Source organism: Panthera uncia (genome assembly GCF_023721935.1).
Source record: "Panthera uncia isolate 11264 chromosome C1 unlocalized genomic scaffold, Puncia_PCG_1.0 HiC_scaffold_4, whole genome shotgun sequence".
In the NCBI taxonomy this organism is placed as follows: domain Eukaryota; kingdom Metazoa; phylum Chordata; class Mammalia; order Carnivora; family Felidae; genus Panthera; species Panthera uncia.
The window spans coordinates 55,523,197-55,543,847 of NW_026057585.1; the positions used below are offsets into that span (position 1 = coordinate 55,523,197).

Consider the following 20,651-nt stretch of genomic DNA (forward strand, 5'->3'; position numbering starts at 1 on the left):
TCCTGATTGCTGCCATATTATTCTTCCCGATCCTTATTACTTTGCTACACCATGAATCTTTCCTCTGCTTGGAATGCCTTCCATTCACATAAGCAACTTTTTAAGATTTGTCTTCAATGCTATCTATATTTTGAAATCTCTTTATTAGGTAAAAAGCGGTAATAGCACGTTCCACATTATCTTCTGAATGCTTATTTCCTTGTATCTCTCTCTGCCCTAGACTGTATGCTTTATGAGGACAGGAACCACTGAACTCCCATGACAGGCACTCAGGGAACTGTTGTTGAATGAATGAATGAAACTCCATAGTCCTCTCCTCTGAGTTCCTGCAGAAATTTCTACTTTTAACATTCATTTAGCATTTAGAATGACCATAAAAAAGATAAGAAACATCACATGCCTTATCTCCATGAGACCAAAAATCTTCTGACTAAAAGGACTTCATATCTTTTATTTTCCACCACAGTTGAGATGCTTAATGACTATGAGGATAATATCATAATACTACCCCCATTTAAACAGACTCATTTTGGGACTGTATAATCCAACTCAGATGCAAGGTTTTCAAGTCAGAAAAAAATACGTATGTTGCCTTTCTAATTATAACACACACACACACACACACACACACACATACACACACACGCATGCACACCACACAATTGAAAATAATAAGAAATCTTGACAAAATTCTATCAAGATCACATGTTTAAAGATGGAGCATGTACGTTTTCATAATTGTAAATATAGTAATTGCTTCACGAAATAGTCCAAATACTTGTTTTCTTCAATGTGATTTCTGCACGTGTGCGCTGGCCGGCCCTCTCAACTTCCATACTTCCCTGAGATGCACCCAGAGTATTCATAAAGGGATTCAGATTTGTGGGTCTCACTTTGAGATTAATGCAAGAAATATCAGTTTCCCCAGGTGTATGTTAAGGTAGACAAGAGACCGTAACTTTCTAGGCTGTTTTATAACACCAGCTGGTAGATCACAGACCTACCTAAATGATGATCTGATGGAAGAAAGTAAACGTGGTTACAGTTATTCATACTCCTACTGTGGGGAGTTTCATAAACAAACTAATAAATATTTTCATCTTGCAATAAGATCGAGTTAAGTGATTTGCTGACATTCTCTTGAGGTTTAAAGCTTGTCTTTAATGCAAAATACAAATCATATTTCTTGTGGACACATTTTAATAATAAACTTAAAAGCACACGGGACAAAAATAATGAAAACATTGCAATGAAAACCAGACAAACTATCTACCACTTCAAAAGGAGTGAGTGAAGACTGCTCGTCAACACCGTGATGCAAACAATCTCAATGCAAAATGCCACATATTGAAATCAGGTTTCAAGGAAAGGGAATCAGCAGGGATGAGAGAATGAAAAACAGCTTATTACATGCAAACAGGTAACTAACTACAGGAACATACACTCACCTAACCCCCCCCCCCCTACACACACACCCCCCACACACCCACACACACACCCACACACACACCCACACACACACTTCTTTTGTACAACCTGTAGGACAGATTTGATTTTGGTTCAGTTCCAATTACCTCCCACCTCTCTGCAATATCCCTTCGGTAATGAGAGGTTTTGGTCCCTTTTTGGCCTTAGGTAGGGATCAAGGCTTTGGTGCCAAAGCTGTTCCCAAGGATGAGAAATTGGAACACTCACTGCCCTTAGGAGCATTCTGGGAGAGGCCTCCTTGTCTCTCACTTTGCTACCCTTGCTCTCAAGGCCATGATCTAAGCGCGACCAAGGGAGCCCGTGGAGCAGCTCACCTCTAGGTCCTGTAATGACAGGTCGGTGATGCTGTGTGAATGCCGTTCCCAGGGAGGAGGTCTGCGAAGGGGAGGGGCTGCTGAAACCAGACTTCTCCGACTTCTTCAGTGTGGTTGGAGATGGCATTCCTGGCAAGAAGGATGGAGTGATAAGCACACTTTAATTCATGGCACGACAGCTTGTACAACCTAAAAGATAAAACTGAAAGAATTAAAAAAAGAAATCCACCTGTGAGCGCAAAATTTGTTCTGAATTGCTTTGAATTTGTCATGGGAACAAAACAGGTGACAAAATGGTTCCCTGATAAATCCGACTATAACTGATTTCAATTTATTTTACTAAATCGCAGTCCATTTTGGCATTATTGATCTTTCTAATTACAGAGGGCCACTTTCCAGTGTTGCTTAAGAGTTTTTATATGCCTGTGGCTCCTGGGACCCTTGAGGAAGAAGGCTCTTGAAGGCACATGAAGACCTCATCTGCAGTCACTTCATCTTGCCAGGTACCTTCCTTAAGCACCAAGGCCCTTTCTCCACATTTTAAATAATTCAGCTATTTTAACATTAAAAAAAAAAAAACCCTCAACAATGGCAACTCAGTTAGTTGTTCATGTGATGAATCATTTATAGTAGAAAAAAGAAAGAAAAGATATAAGTAAAAACTCCTTAAATGCCTCCTAACAATTGAAACTGGTTAAATAAATATGATAGAACCCAAGGAAATAATACTGTAAAAGAATGACATGGAAAGATAATTAATGACATGGAATAAAGACATGGAAAGCAATAATAAAATAGGATGTTGTGCTATGATGCCATTTAAAAATATATTTCTACGTACAGAGAAAGAGCTGGAAGGAAATACACATAAACTCTAACAGTAGTTCTCTCTGTGTGTTGTATCTGGGTGATTTTCATTGCCTCTTTTTGCTTACTTGTTTTTTCTATGATGAACGTATATTACACTTTTATGTTAAGAAAATACAATAAAAACTTGTTTTTAAAAATAGTAGTTTTACTATAGTTTCTGAGGTTTTCATAACATTTCCAGCATAGAAAATGCTTCGGGAAGAAAATAATGGGAAAATAGTCTCTTGTAATTACTGAGTTTGTAATGTTCTCGGCAACCATGCTGATATACACAACTGGAGGCATCTATCAGTTTGGTAGGGTGCCAATTAAAACAATGAAAACTTGGATATAAAAATAAAGGAAATGACTTCTCGTCTCCACATCACAGGACAAATTTGGGCTCTCTTAAATTTGCAGCTCAAAACTGGTCTGTACTCGTGTCAAAAGAATCAGATCTCCTTTACTTACGTATGTCTATATGTGTTGTATTCTATGACCAGAGAATTACTGGGTGAGCTAGAAAAATAGGATATAAAAGTAATAATGATATTAGCATGTACCTGTTATTGAGTAGTTACTGACTACAATGCACTGTGCCAAGCACTTTGTAGGTATAGATCTGTTCCAAAACTTAGTTCGGCCTGTATATAAATGTGTCCTTGTTATTTCCGATCACAGATTTCCTTAATAAGGTTCTACCACACAAGCTCCGAGTGTGACTACAGATTCTATAAGGATAGAGACCATGTCTGTTTTGCCCCTTCCATTTTCAGGATATTCAGCAGAGGGTCTAGGACACAGCAAGTGGCCTGAAAAGATATTTACACTACTTGTAATGGTTGCAGCTTTATCTGTGGCTTTACTCATTGATGTGTGGGGGCCTAGTAAAACTAGGGAGTGTGACCCCAAGAAAGAAAGAAATTGCAAGTTGGTGAGCATATTTGTGTGGTGCAATGTAAAGACAATATGAAGTGGTGTGTGATTTCACACCAACTTGTGTGTGAAACAAGTTCACCAAACTAGAACTTCACACCACCAATCTAGATCCCATCCATTCCAGATCAGTATCTATGTGATTTGAATGAAAAAGTGAGTCACGAAGCAACTTTAGCTATGTTTCTTTGCTCTTTGAATCAGTAACCAAAATCACACCATGTCAATATCTTAACATCATTACGATGGGTTGAGGTTTTGGATCAACATTCATGCCAAGTAACCTAGCCTAAGGTATAATCACATAATTACATTAGAAAGGAGATTTCAAATTAAAAAATTAAAGGGAAGAAATACAGAGTTACCCAAATGTCAACAAACTTCTCAATTCATTTAAGCCTCTCCTGTGCAAAACACATTTTTAGGCTGTCAACCAGTCCACTGATTCAAAATCAGTCAAATGGCTGAATTATGTGCCACGAAACAGAAAGAGAACAGAAAATGAAAATGTCAAAACTTTTAAGACGGCAGGATTTTTTCCAGACAATGGAATCACTGATGAGATGCAGTATCTGAACTAACCTTACGTAAGAAAGCAAATGGTTGGACTCAAGGAAAAGTTATCATTTCTTTGAAAAGTTCACGTGTCCCATCCCATGCCATTCTAAATACTGCAGAAATATTGACTTAAATCCACCATGTGCATTTAGTCTTTTAAAAAGGGGAATGAAATAGGTAAAATTTAGAGAATAACAAGCATAAAGAATGACTAAGTTGGTAAATGGACTCAAAAACAGCAAAATTGGAATCTTTTTTGAAAGAATTAAAGAGAAAAGAAATACTGTCTGCACGCAAGAAGAAGCCAAACTATGTATAATCTTCTAAATTTATCGCAGTCAAGTAATATGATCCCTAAGGCTATCATGAATCGCAAAATTACTTTGTGTTTTCAATTTTTAAAGACTTGTATCGAGCACATTTCCTTATTATATACTTTAATATTTTCTCCATATGCATAACGTATGTTTTGGTTAATTTGCTTCGTATACTTAATTGGCAGGATAAAATTTCAAAATGGTAGTAAACTACTTTATGTTAAAAGTGAGAGAACATTAATCCTGACTTATATTTTCAAAATCAAGTTTAGTTTCTGCCCCATAGATTAAAAATAAGCTTCTTGTTAGAATTTCTTTTACCAATTAGCTATGCACAATTGTTATGCAATTACTGTAAGGATTAATGACTGACTGGCTTTTTCTTAATAAATCAAAACTATAATTTCAATGTATTTTTTAGAAGTATCAGATTTTTTTCAGAATGCAAGCTGGTGCAGCCACTCTGGAAAAAAGTATGGAGGTTCCTCAAAAAATTAAAATTAGAACTACCCTATGACTTAGCAACTGCACTACTAGGCATTTATCCAAGGGATACAGGTGTGCTGTTTTGAAGGGACACATGCACCCCCATTTTTATAGCAGCACTATCAACAATAGCCAAAGTATGGAAAGAGCCCAAATGTCCATCGATGGATGAATGGATAAAGAAGATGTGGGGTGTATATATATATGTGTGTGTATATATATGTATATACATATACATACATATATATATATATACATATACATATATATACACACACATATATATAATGGAGTAATATATATATAATATTATATATTATTTATATATATATATAATATATATAATGGAGTATTACACAGCAATCAAAAAGAATGAAATCTTGCCATTTGCAACTACATGGATGGAACTGGAGGGTATGATGCTAAGTGAAATTAGTCAGAGAAAGACAAATATCGTATAACTTTACTCATATGAGGACTTTAAGAGACAAAACAGATGAACATAAGGGAAGGGAAACAAACATAATACAAAAACAGGGAGGGGGATAAAACAGAAGAGACTCATAAATATGGAGAACAAACTGAGGGTTACTGGAGGGGGGGTGGGAGGGGGGATGGGCTAAATGGGTAAGGGGCACTAAGGAATCTAATCCTGAAATCATTGTTGCACTATATGCTAACTAATTTGGATGGAAATTTAAAAAAAATAATAAAATTTTAAAAAATAATTAAAAAAATCTAAAAAAAAGAAGTATCAGATTTTTTTGTTTCATATTAAATATAATTTATTGTCAAATTGGTTTCCATACAACACCCAGTGCTCATCCCAACAAGTGCCCTCCTCAATGTCCATCATTCACTTTCCCCTCTCCCTCACCCCCCAATCAACCCTCAGTTTGTTCTCAGTATTTAAGAGTCTCTTATGGTTTGCCTCCCTCACTCTCAGATTTTTTAAAAAGGATTATAAAATAATACTGCCCTTTTCCTGGAACAAACAAAATATTATTTCAAAGTTCTTTTCAATATGTAAAATAAAGAAGTTTACAGAACAAGAAGCAGAAATTGAGCAGAATGGTGTGTTTAAATGGAACATTTTCTCCTATTGATTGCCATAAAAACCCCAATGGTGGTAAAGAAAATAGAAGATGGATTTCAAGAAGCATTTTGGCTTGTCATTGGTTCACTATTCATCAGACTTTCCAGATTTCTCTCACTTTGCCATTTTCCTAAGCTACCTGAGTCATTTCAGTGTCCAGAGGACACAGGCAAACATGAAATTCTAGTCATTCAGTGACTCTGATCCTTGAAGGCAGTGAGAAGCCCAACAGGAAAACTTTGAAAGTACAGGCCAAAAACAATACCTGCAAAGATTCCGTTACAGTCATCATTAATATTTGTGGTGGTCAGAATTCTAAGATGGCCCCATGGCTCTTGGCCCCTGGGGTACATACTAATGTAATCTCCAGTTGAATGTGGGCAGTACCTGTGAATGTGATGGATGCTATTCTTGTGATCAGGTTGTTGTATTGCAAAGGTGAAGGGACTTTTGCAGATGTAATTACGGTTCCTAATCAGGTGACTTTGAATTAAGTAAAGGATTATTATTCTGGGTGGGCCTGACCTAATCAGGTAAACCCTGTAACAGAGGGACTAGAATAGAGGTCAGAGAGGTTCTCCTGCTGGCTTTGAAGAAGTAAGCTGCCACCAGGGGAAAGAGCCTGTGAGGGGGCCACATGGCAAGGAACTGCAGGGACCTCTAGATGCTAAGCAAGGCCCCTGGCTGATAGCCAGCTCTAAGAAAGGTGGAACCTTAGTCGTAAAGCTATAAGGAACTAAATTCTCCCAATAATCACGAGAGTTTGCAAGAGAACTCAGAGCTCCAGAAAGGAATGTAGTCTGGATGAAATGTTGATTGCAGCCATGTGAGACCCTGAGATGAGGGACAACCTAAGCTGTGTCCAGACTCTTGACCCATGGAAGCTGTCAGGTAATAAATGTGTTTTTTTTTAAACTGTATTTGTGGTAATTTGTTATACAGCAATAGCAAACTAAGATGATATTCAAATATGAGACTACAGTCCATGCTAGAAATGTATGCATTAAAGATGCTGACTATGCACTAATTACTCTAGAATTCCAGAAGCTTCCATGATTTTTAGCAAATACATCCTAGGTAGTGTGGTTTTCCACTAGTCTACACTCACCCAGAGGAAACAGTTAAGACATCTCTGCATGTAGCAAAGAGACAAATAAGTGGTTATTTCCAAAGGCGTAAACACTTTGGAAAATTTCTATTTCCCTCTGATTCTTAAAAAAACATACTAATAACAAAATCAGATCAAATGACATGAAAATCAACTCAAAAATAATTCTTGGGGTCTCATAAAAAATCAAGGTTTTTTTTTTTTTTTTTTTTTGGTAAGTTTTTCTATAACTTGATGTTACAAAAAGTAAAAATAAGACACAGGGAAAAAAACACATAATTAATTTCAACTCCCTCTCTCTCCCAGATTGTGAGATTTACTAAACACTTTGACCAAGAACTTTATAGGGAAAATTATGAAGCAAGTTCTACAGGAATGAGAAGGAAGCATAATGCTGTTCTTTGCTTAAGGAAGCTTCTTAAAGGGGATTTTTAGTCATCAATGTAGGTACAATACTAATGGGAAGCAGGGGGAGAAGGGAGAGATCACACAATAGACTAGAACTATTCCAGAAACAATGGAACAACATTCTGGATTTGTTGGAGGACTTATCAAAAATCCATTGTCCTGTGAAAATTATCCCTGGTAATGCTGCTCAGGACAGCAGGACCTTATCTCATCTGTTGTAGGAGTTGGGGGTGCTGTAATTCAAGTTGTCAGCGAAGATTTAACTGGCATGTATTTCTTTCTTCAAACTATCAAAGTCAAGAACAGAAAATTTTCAGTAATGTTCATTTATAGTCACAATCTGTTTGGGAAGAATGCTGGAAACAAGGAGACTCTGCACTTTTGTTTTAAAATCCAATATTTAAGCAGGTTAGAGAGGACTACAAAATGTTGCAAGTTTGGCTGTTCACGTTTGACTTTCTATATTCTCCAGATCATTGCCTTCATCTAATTCCCAATGACCTATCTTTACTGCTGCTTTAGCAGAGCAATTACTATACCAGACCTAAAGACTACTGGAAGCCTCTTCCATCTAGTGGCCTCAAGAGGGCTGGGAGGCAGCTAAGGAGATGGTCATCAAACCTCTTATATTTATCATTTCCCCAAAACAGATAAATAGTAAAATCTACAAATTATGGAGTACCTACTATGTACCATGTATTTACAAACATCTCAAATGCTTGTATTGTCATGTATTAATGTATCATGTAATCATGTATTTCATGCTTCCCTTTTAGGTATTAATACACTGCCTACTTATAACTTAATAATGCAGAAACTAGATACCAAGAGATGTCAAGCAACTTGTTCAAGATCATACAGCTATTAAGTGGTATTTCAGAGTCAGGTCTCTCTTGTTCTGAAACTTGTATGTTTTGTAATACATCACACTACCCTCATATAGTTTCCCTTGTATATTATAAAAACAGTGTCCTATTTAAGTCAATAAAGTATATTTATAGTTGAAGTTTCTAATTTGGTTATGCAAAGAAAAAACTCAAAGGAAGGTTGCATCAGCTGCAAAAGAACATGCAAAAAATAAAAAAGAATCTGAAATATACTAAGAATCATTGTATCTTCTATACCAAAGGTTTTTCTTGGCATTAGTAGGGATTAGTTAGGATTTTATTAAACATACTGCATTTATTACCAGTAATTCTTTAAAAAAATTTTTTTAATTAAAAAAATTTTAATGTTTATATATTTTTGAAAGAGAGAAACAGAATGTGAGTAGGGAGGGACAGAGAGAGAGAGGGAAGCACAGAATCCGAAACATGCTCTAGGCTCTGAGCTATCAGCACAGAGCCTGACCCAGGGCTCAAACTCATGAACTGGGAGATCATGACCTGAGCAAAAGTCAGAAGCTTAACCGAATGAGCCACACACATGCCTTTATTATCAGTAATTCTAAAACAGAATCTCCAAGAAATAAATATCACAGTCTTAGAAGAACATAATGATCCAAAGATGTTAAATTGTAAAAGAGTAAATACATACATTTAATATTTACAATAGGTCTCTTGCCTATTCAACAAGTTGCTTCCTTTATAAAGCCTCCTACAAACATAAGAAAGACCAAAATTCTTTTTTTGAGACTGATACCTTCCAAACCTTCTCTATGTTATAATGCAATAAATACTACCTAAACCAGAGGTAGAGTCTAACACACACAATTGTCTAGAATTCAGTAAGTCTTGACAACAAGGGAGGCCCCTAAACTACTAAAGTCAGGATCAAAATAGGCAACTTAGCAGAGTCATTTAACTCCTAGGAAAGCAAAGTTTTATAGAAACCATTTCAAGGAGAAGGTTACGATGGAGTCAATCAAATGCTATTGAGAGATCACGTGTAATGAGAATAAATGAGCTCCAGGGGAGTAAGGCCCACGGAACACAGGTTAGAATGGTTTACAAAATCAGGAATGATGAAGCAGGGGAAATGGGCATAGTCAACTCTTTGTGAAATCAGTCTTTGGAGGGAAGCAGAAACTAGAGTATTAGCTCTAAGGAGATGCAGGGAAGCAAGGCAGAGCTTCTTGAAGATGGGAGGCAGTGAAGCATGCTTGCCTACCAGTAGGAACAGTCCAGGAGACAGACAGAAAGCAAAGACTCAGAAAGAGGACAGCTGAGGGAAGGAAGTCCTGAAGAAGGCGAGAAGCCACAGTCACTACTCCAAGCCGGGATTTGAACCCAGCAGGAGAGAGCTCTTTCTGCTTCCGGTGCCCTGCTCCACCAAGGCGCCTCCTCCTGAAATAAGTTCTGATCATTTATCTATCTTCCTAATTCAGACTAATCACGAGCTCGTTTAAAACAGAGCTCATTAAGGATACTTATATATTGTTCTACAGCCTAAATGGCATGCTAACTGCTACTGTGGCTGTTTTCTTCACCGCCGGCCATTCAGATTCCCCTGCACCTCCTGGTGGAAGTGTGGGCAATGGGTACCCTAGTCACGTCTGTCGGACTGAAGGCATCAGTGTCATTCCTCAGGCTCAGGATGAAAGTTGAATAGTACCCGTACCATATTTTACAAGTCATCTACCACCAGCAAATTTATGCTTGGCTTCACCTCTTCCAGCTGGAGAGAGCACAGCACTCCGTAAGCAGCTGCTGCACAGGCAAGAACAGGACCTTTCTAGGACCATCTCATCTGTACCTTGTGATGAGATGATCGTCAACCGTGATGCTAAATAAAGGCTGTAATTGCACAGATTAATCCCACAGTTAAAGGGCCATTCTGTTCCTCTGGGTGGAAACACATGCTGTGTGCTACGGGGAGTAGTTCAAGATCCTGCACTCGTCTTAGATTTGTGTCTTAATGATAAAATCCATTATGGTTCATTCCAATGTAATTTATTATGATTAACACACTCAACAATAAAAAAGGTAAAACATTCAGACTATTTTGACTTTTACCCTTTTTCAGTGAATAGAAACGTTTTAAAATCATTTTTATGATGGGGAGAATAAAATGGGAGTTAATACAGCTTCTGAGGTTCATCCTTCTTACTCTATACGCAACCATTTCAGATGAACAGAAAGGACCCCCCAAAGAATTACCACATCATAAAGAAGTTCAGGTAATTTAAAAGGCTTGCATACAAGTGATTTCTTCAATTTTTTAAAATGGGAGAATGGAGTAAAAATTATATGGATTATTCAGGAGAAAAGAAATGATGAGTTCTCTAATGTATTCCAAATGTTCATTTGTGAGTGAAAATTTACAACCCGAGAGAGTAAAGAATAGACACAAGGAAAATGTCATGTAAAGATTTGGTTCCTGGGCCAGCAATAAAGTTCCCTGATTTTTTAGGGGATTTCCTCTCCTTTCAGGATAAGTACAGACACCCCAGTGTCAGGACTGAAGTTTAAAAAATTGTACTTCATGCTCCTAATATTTACAAGTTGGAGATTCCCTATCCATTCTCTCTTGCCTCTATCCCATCCTCCATGTGTTTAGGGAAGGATTGATTTTGGCTCAACACAGCAATCACACATATTCACAGAGGACTGAGAATAAACAAGAAATTACTGAGAAAACCAAGTAATTTCCTTTGCATGAAAAATAAATATAGTATAGCATAGCATAATGTTTTATTCATCCTGCCTAGATACCCAGCTGAAAAGTAAAAAACTCAATCATACATATGTTTGGTTCATATCTGCCCTATCCAATATGGTAGCTACTAGCCACATGTGGCTACTTAAATTTAAATTAATTAAAGTGAAATGAATTTAAAAATTCAGTTGCTCAGCACAGCCACATTTCAAGTGCTCAAAAGCCATATTTGACTAGCTGTTACAGTACTGGACAGTGCAGATGTAGAACATTTGCATCACTGCAGAAAGTTCTATTAGACAGCCCTGGTTTATATGCCACCAAATAATTTTTCACTTTTTTGGTCCTATTGTTGTATAACAGGTAAATCTTACTTTTATATTTTTTCAGCATGTTTAGCTCTTTTGTAAGTTACAAAAGTAAAACATAGGTACTATACAAATACAGAATTATATATTGTGGTGGGGGGGGCGGGGACGAAGGATCAGTAGCCCTCTCCTCCCCATTGCCAACAGGCTGGGGATAAACCAGTGCTCAAGCTTGGTGAACATCTTTATAGGTAGTTTTCTCTATCTAGAATACCAGTTTTGGTGATGTGAAGTTAAGTGTTTATTAAAATATGCTCACTGATTTTGTCAGTCAGAACATGATCAAAAGCTTGGAGTTTAAGGGTCATACTGGTAAAATTTAATTTTAGAGATGTCGTCTGTGATGTTCCATGTTTGGGATAAGCCTGCACCGGGGATCTATTCATCCCTGCGTTCCTTGGATGCGAGCAGAACACCCATCACTTTACTTAAGGTAAAATTTGAAACTGACTGGAACATTTCATAGAGGAAAAAAGAAATATAATTTTAGGCCTCTTCAAATTGCTTGAAGTGTGAAATCAAGTAATGAACACTAGAAAAGGTTCTGTCAGCTAGAATCTAAGCTTAGTGTAGTCAGCATTTTCCTGCTAAACCTTATTATGGCAAAGCATTTGATTTTTCATCTCTGTACTGTGTTCATCCCCGCAAATAAACTACTTTGACCTCTACCTGTTACTTAGTGAAATCTGCCCACCATCCTTCAATAACCCTATTCTTTGCCATCAAAGGCGTTTGAGTTGTTGAGAAACTGGGAAGACAGAGCTGTGTAAGGAGCTGAACTGATAGGACTTTATAACTAAGCAGTAGTTCATAGTTCAAGCAGGACGCTACACAGCAAAAGGAAACTTTTTTTTCCTTTTTTTTTAAAGGCAATGCCTGTGGATGCTGGAAGGGGGCAACACATTTCATCATTTTAACATGAAATTTTTCACAGAAAGAGATTCTCTTTTGAGCTCTTATTTAATGCAGAAAACTCCTGGCCCTTTCTTTATAAGGAAAACCTCTCTTTCCAAGAGTTATGCCTTCATTTTAGACAGATGAGCCACAAGGTCATTTCAAAGCTTAAAAACACTGCAAGTTATGCTCATTATGCAAAACAGAATGAACCACGAATCTCAAATGCAGCTTTGTGGATGCAAAAGGACCACGCTCTGATTAAACACCATTAAAACAAAAAAATTAAAATTAAAAAGGGAAATAACTATACACAACTACATAAATCATTTTCCAAAATATCTGACAAAAGTCTTTTTTTTTTTAACAATGACATCTCAGGAAAAAAAAAATTTTCTGTGTAAAGTTGCACTTCTCCTGATTAATGCTACACTCAACACAAGAGACAGTGTCTGTCTAATTACACTGAATACTTATCTGAGAGGGATTAGCAGGATGTTTCTGCTCACTGTCATTCTTTGTGACAACGTAATGATAGATCCGTTTACTTAGGAGTGCAATTATTAAAAACCGTGCTGTTTTCTTAACTGTCTTCATATCTTGGAAATATTTTATTAAAAATTACTTAGCTGACACTAAGAGTAAATACTTGGCACAGTTTTTCATATCAATTAAGTCAAGGAGTTCGTTCCATTCAGTCACAGCCTTTGTAGAGAACCTTATTTAAGTTTGGTGATCACCATCATGCTTTTATATGGAAGTTAATGATTCACACTTTTTTCTCCTTGTCTTATTTGTCCAAATCCTAAAGTTTGGTTTTCACTTAAACTAAAAACTGCTCGTGGCCGACATTCTCTCTGGAGTCATGATTTAGCGCTTCTCCTTCATATTCACGCCTTTTTTTTTTTTTTTTTGGATCCCAACACAAGGATCCAATTTTATACAGACAACTCCCCACAGGCCAATCAGAAAGGGCTTCTAGCAATATACCATCTTTTGCAGCTTTTTCTACTCGTGTAATTAACTTTACCCAGCATCTATTAGGAAAAGGTCTTTACACAAGATAAAAACTGAAAAGCAAACCATGTTGGGCTCTACAAGTGGGCTGGCTATCGTCAAACCAAAGGACTATTTCCATATGTGTCTAAAGAGACAAAATGAGGGTCCTTTCTTTTTTTCCCTTCCACTTTCCAATCTCAAATGACAGTTGTCAGCAACTGTGTCCCTGCACGTAAAAAACAACAACCAAATTTGTGTACTGAATGTAAGTTGCTGAACTGCTCCCACAAGGCAGAGTTTATTTCTACGGCTTTGTCAATTTAAGACAACTGTCAACTAGTCCAAGTGGCAGATAATGACATTTAAAATAAACTATATCTCTGGAAAAGTCTCCAAATGTGTGGCCAGGACATAAATTTATGTAACCCAATATAATGATTATGTATTATAAAGATTTTTTTTTTTTAACCTAAAGGCATGTTAAGGCTTCAATACTGATGGACAAACTCATAAAAATATCAAGCACATCAAAAGGAGAAAAATTACCAGTTAAGTCTTTTGAGGATAAGATTTCTTTTCTGAAAAGAAAAAAAAAATCACCCACTGAAAAAGAGAACGCTTAAAATTAGAAGCAGGTGTCACCACTATGAAGTGATAAATATCAAAGAATAACTGGCCCTGAAAAGCACTCTTATGCAACCCATACTACTTTTAATCCTTACATATGTATTTTGACATAAGAACACGAAGAGGTGCGTATATCACTCCCTAAAGAGTGTTAAAACACAGGAGACGTTGCACAGCCATTTTGATAAACCCTCTCTTCAGTTGGGTTCATGAAATGGCTGAAAGGCAGATGGCAAATCCCGACTGGCATTGAGTCGTAAGTAATCTTGGTATACTAGAATTCATTAATCTTGGAAGCTGATCACAGCGAAGTGATTTCTGGGTTGGGATACCCAACAAGGCGGAGTAATCTGGTATTACAGAGGACACTTCAGATTAGAAATGGATATTGGGTTGTCATTCCTTGACTTCCTAATGGTCTGAGTGCATTTCCAGCGATGCAAATGAAAATTTTAACTACATCTCATTACATACAATCGCTAAAGATAGCAATGTTTCTTCAAAATGAAGGGCAATGAGATGTTCGCACCACATTAAAACCCGGAAGAGCTGCAGTAGTATCTGAATGACTACCATACATTCACAGCTGTCTGTAAAGCCCGCTCTCCACAGTGGGCTGAAGGAACCGGATCACAACACAGAGTTCTCACTCTAAACAGACCAGAGAACCAAGAACTAGAGTAACCCAGTACTTTAAATCCAGAAGTTTCAGAGGGGCTTTCAATTGTTAATAAAGGGAGGTCAGTAATACTTTTCTCTGAAGACACAAGCCAATTAACTGTATTTCAAAAGATTCAGTGTTTCTATGGCAGTTTAATTGTTCATCAAGGTTAAATGATGCTATGAAATAAAGTGACTTTTTGATTCCTGAAGTCTCCTATTTGAGAGACACACTTTGTGATTCAGCGCTGGAGAGAACCCTCTCCATTTTAGGACTTGTTGTGTTGTTCAGGAATCCATCAGGGGACAGCCCCTGATTTACTATGTCAATGTGAGCATTTCTCGTAATCTTGTGGGATGTAATTCACCCATCATCTCTCATCTTGAAATGGGTGCCATATCTTTGATTAATTGATTAGTTTATGATGTATTTGAAATCCTTGTTTGGATTGAGTTGGATAAATAGGCATTATTGTAATCCTCTGCTGAGTAGGAAAGCAATTGGGATGTGGACAACCTCATCAGAAACTGCCATGTAGCACAGGCAGAAAAGCTATGGACTCTTGAGATCTGTGTGGTCAGGAGGGTTTCTTTCTTTCCTCTCTCCCCTAATCCCCACATAAAGCCCCTATTCTGGAGTATTAAAAAGTTACTTTATTAAAGACACTGATGCCAAAAAAAAGATAACTTTATTCCTAGATAGACTGATGGTGTTGTATTTGATTATTTAACATTTAAATAGAATACTCAGTATGAGGGAAAAGTATAAAAAACATATGAGAAATGGAAGTAAGTCTGAAAACAGACTTATTACTGACCTGTATCATGTTTTACAAATTAAAAATATATATGTCTTAGAACAATATCTGGCCCATAGTAAGCACTCAATAAACAGTGGCTATTACTTATAAAACACATATTTAAAATTCCAGCAGCATTCCAATGACAAAATACAGGTTAATTTACCTTTCATTGTTAATCAAATTGTGGTACTATTTGAGTCTATGAAATACCTACATTATGTTCAAAGAACAGACGAAGTAAGAACACTAAAGAATTTTTTCTCTTTATATCAGAGGTTAAAACCACCTTCTGTTTGAGTTCTACAAATATCTAATAGTGTTTATTAGATAAATAAAATGTATTAGATACAGGAAAGCCAGCACAGTGCTCTCTTAGGTAAGTCTGATCTGTTATTTATCTAGTTACCTATAAATACCTATCTCTTTTGTTTCTTCTCTTCCAACTATACTTTCTGATTATTCTTCCCTTTGGTGAATTGAATGTCAATTCAGAATAATTGTGTTTCCTCTAAGTAAACATTTGCTTAGATTCTGCCCAATTTCATTACCCATAAATCAGAACACTCTTTTTTCAGGAAGGGGAGATTTGAGTCCATGGGTGCAGAAAGATCTGTGTACTTCCTGAGAGGTTTCTAGCACACTGGTTTTCTGCATGATTTTTAGAGATAAAGAAAGATAAGACTTGTATTATGAAGGGAAATAAATAGGCACTAGCATTTACTGATGCTCCTTTAATAATGGAATGGTTGACAGGGTGGAGGATTGTGGCCCAAACCAATGAATAAACTCCTACCCTGCATGAATCAGCCTACTCTTGCCTTGTATTGTAGCCACTGGATACTTGTTTAAGCAGCTACCCCTCCTTCCTTCACTGGCTGTAAGCAGTTTGAGGGCAAGGTCTATCTTGGGTTGTTTGTTTATTTTTCCCTGTATCACCTTGCATAGTGCTTTGCATAAAAAAGACACAGATATGTGCAATATGTTTTCAACTTAATTTCACGTACAGGCATGCCTCAGAGAGGGGGTACAGCTCAGTGGTAGAGCATGTGACTGCAGGCGTACCTTGGAGATAATGCAGGTTCGGTTCCAGACTACCACAATAAAGCAAAGATTGCAAAAAAGCAAATCAAATGAATTTTTTGGTTTCCCAGTGCATACAAAAGTTATATTTACACGATACGATAGTCTACTAAGTGGGTAGTGGCATTATGTCTAAAAAAACAATGTACATAACTTAATTTAAAAATATTTTATTACTGGGGCACCGGAGTGGCTAAGTCAGCGATTGACTCTCAGTTTCGGCTCAGGTCATGATCTCATGGTTCGTGGGTTTCAGTCCTGTGTCATGCTCCATGCTGACAGCCCAGAGCCTGCTTGGGATTCTATCTCTCCCTCTCTCTCTGCCTGTTCCCTGTTCATGCTCTTCCTCTCTCAAAATAAGTAATAAACTTTAAAACAAAAATACCTTATTTCTATGCTAACCATCATCGGAGCTTCCTACAACATAACCACTGATCACAGATCACCATATCAAATATAATAGTGATGAAAAAGCTTGCAATATTGCAAGAATTACCAAAATATGACACAGAGACATGAAGTGAGCAAATGCTACTGGACAAATGATGCCAAGAGACTTGCTTGACACAGAATTGCAACAAACCTTCAATTTGTTAAAAACACAATATCTGAGAAGTACAATAAAGGGGAGCACAAACAACTGAGGAATGCTTGTATCTTAAACTCATACAGCACTTCAGAGTTTTTTTTTTTTTTTTTAATGTTTATTTATTTTTGAGACAGAGAGAGACAGAGCATGAACGGGGGAGGGTCAGAGAGAGAGGGAGACACAGAATCTGAAACAGGCTCCAGGCTCTGAGCTGTCAGCACAGAGCCCAACACGGGGCTCGAACTCACAGACCGTGAGATCATGACCTGAGCCGAAGTCGGACGCTTAACCGACCGAGCCACCCAGGCGCCCCAGCACTTCAGAGTTTTCAAAGTATTTACCAGAACAAAAAGATATATAGGATTTGTATAAAGCTTTATGGTTTATTACGTCTACTTTACATATGTTAAAAATACGTCTGGTGCCATGCACAGAACCTTGCACACAGCTGGTGCTTCATAAATGGCAGTCCCTACTTCTATTATCATCTCAGCTGATCATTTCAAACTTACAAATCATGCAGGCTAAGCTGTTCCCCTGCCCCCAGTTGTTTACATAGGAGGAAATGAAAATTCAGAGAAGTACTCGGCTAAAATTCCCAGGCGGGTTGGGTTCATGGCAGAATACAAGAATTGTAGAGTTTTGATTCTTAATTTGTACTCTTTCCTCTTTGCAACGCATTCTATTTCACTCTTATTTTCTCCCTCCTCAGCGAGCCTGTGAAGATTGTTGTGGCTGGAATAAAATTTGCTTTACGGTTCCTCCTTACTACATGCTAAATAAGGCCACATGATGAGCCAGCACTTTGCTAACAGAGGCCACTGGGGCTGTGCTGAAGATGGAGACAGGAACAGGGCAGGGCAGAAGATTTCACACACACACACACACACACACACACACACACACACACACCCAAGGTATAAGCTACATCTCTTTCTTCCTTCTTTCTGGAATGTTTACACAGCCTCAATTTCAAACATGAAATTAAAAATTTGGAGATCTGGATAATTTATTTACTCAGACAAGCCCAGCTGAAATGCAGCATCTGTTTTCCTGGGAGCCTCTGTATTCACAAAATTGTGCATCTGGGTTCTCGGATACAAGTGAAGCTTCACTCCTTCGTACAACAAACCTACGCGGCACTCTGCCTCCAGAGCACTTCACCCTGCGCAAAGGGCAAGATCAGACATGCGTGGCCTCCATCTTATCGTTTATTTATTCAACGGATATTGATTGAATGGGTACCCTGTGCCACGTACTATACTGGGCTTCAGGAAAACAACAGTAATTTTTTTTTTTTTACTGTGTTTCCTCGTATATGATACATTTATATATATGTGGGAAGAGTATTTCTTTTCTTTTTATAGGTAACCTTTTGGACTCCCGATTACAATAGGTTATTTTGGGCCCTTTATTTGGCCTTAAAAAATAAAAACAGCCTTGATAAAAAAAAAAAAAAAAGTAAGGACATTTTGGAAGGGTGGTTAGAGTGCTACTGTGTAATATAGCTTTCCTGTCATAACCCCTTGTTTGGATGAAATTTCTCTGATAAAGGAGGGTCACTAAAGAACAGCCCCCTTGCTACTCTACCAGTGTTCCCTGGTGTACCCATCTCTAATGAGCAGGTGCCAATACTCAAGGGATAATGGAAGAGAATGTTGTTGCAGAATGATGCTTCCCCACTGCTCCATAAATGCAGAAGAAAAGCCAAGACATTGATCCTATGGCAGTGTTCTGTAACAGTGACTATTCTTATTACGGCAGGAGACTGTGGGAGATTTAATCACTGTCCCTAATATATGCTAGTGCAGCGGAGTGTCTGTGATCAATGTACTACTGTTACCAGCCTGCTGCCTTTTTATTGGCACTGATAATAGGCCTCCTCCTTATGTGTCTCAGCTACAAGTTTAAGTTGGTAAACTTCCCCCACTCTTACAATTGATGGATGACGGCTGGCAGTCAAATTAGGACCAGCAGAGTTGGGAATCCAAGTGAACCTAACGTGTGGTATTTAAAGTTACAACGAACGAACAGAAGTCTGAAAAATGCAACTGTGCTTGCAGTAGCGGTGACACTGAACTCTGGTTCTAAAGGTCCCAGGCTAGGGGTTGACCAGATGTTTACGAAGCCATTCTTCTACAAATGCCTTTAAAAAATGTATTTCTTTACTTAATAATTATGGTAAGAACAGACCACATATTACTGCAGTGCTTGATTTTGACCTTCAAAAATGAAGACTACTTAGTCTTTGGGAAGAAGTTTATCTCTGAAAGAAGTTTATCACTGAAAGATTTTATGAAAATAACTACAATTAAACTTACTACTTATCAAATTTGACTTACAAATGTTTCACTGAACTGTGTAGAACGTCCAACAACGTGGCTAATGCAATTGTGTCTGTTAGCAAGGTTTTGCAATCCCAATATAATTGAAGGCCATGCTATTTCTGAACATTTTCTACAGGAGAAAATTGAAGGAGCCTCTTACTCCTGTTTTCAGGCACAGTACTAGATTTCACTGAAAAGTCCCATAATTTCATGTTTTTTCGCAACAGAAATTGATCTTAACTTCTGCTGCAACTACACTGAAATGTATATGCTTGATGCAGGTGTGGTCCTAAGGACAGTAAGTGGTGGCCCTCAGGAATCTGTGAAGTGCACTGGACCCTTCAATGAGTCACTTTGGGTGACACAGAACCTGAGAAGGTTCATAGGACAACCACAAAGCTGCCTTGCAACTTAGGAAGAAAGAGGTAGAAAGAGCACTTACATTTATATATACTAATAGATGAAAGGCTGCGAAATACCAAGTCCCACGTTCAAGTATCTGAATGTTTCTCATCTGGGTTCCAAGTGAAACCTCGTTCCATGGCCGCTGTTTGAGGAAAGTGTCCTTAATTCTCCAGTCAGATTGAACAACAGCCTTCTTTTACTTCTACAGGATTTAACCCTGCCTGTTTTCAACTACCATCAGCTGAGTACAATCTCAATGATACTTCGCATGATTAGAGAACATTAACTTTAAAAAAGGACTTTGGCACTTGGAATGTTCAAGTTCAAATTCATTACCTCATTGACCGTGGTAACTCTGTGACAGAGACGGGGCAGAAACAACAGTTCTCATCTCACAGACAGTGACTGACAAGTGAGGACATTTGATGTGCCCATAAAAATAGGGACTTGATGGAGTTGTCTTTGTATGTACTCCATAACTGCACCCGGTTGGCACTTAGTATTCAATGACTTGGTTTGACTTGAATTATACCAATCAGCCATTCTTCGTGCACTTAAAGTGGAGGAAGATGAGAGAGATGGAGAACGTTCTTTCATGCAGTGAGGTATCTAAACACTGCATGAATCATTGCATGAGTGTACTACCTTCTCTGATATGTTTTAAAAGAGGTTAGATTTTTATCTATCTAGAAAAATGTTAAAGGCATTCCTATTTAAAATAGGGAGGAAGGTTGGGGAGTAC

General features: G+C 37.6%; 1 protein-coding gene across 7 annotated transcripts in view; it reads right to left on the reverse strand.

Moving 5' to 3' along the window:
* Positions 1-20,651, reverse strand: part of NFIA (nuclear factor I A) — a 373,386-nt gene that overhangs the window by 75,049 nt on the left and 277,686 nt on the right. For all 7 annotated transcript variants that reach the window (XM_049618572.1, XM_049618571.1, XM_049618569.1 and 4 more), the window contains exon 7: positions 1,803-1,931. In XM_049618572.1, coding sequence (XP_049474529.1) covers positions 1,803-1,931 — 129 coding nt within the window. The remainder of the gene's footprint in view (positions 1-1,802; positions 1,932-20,651) is intronic.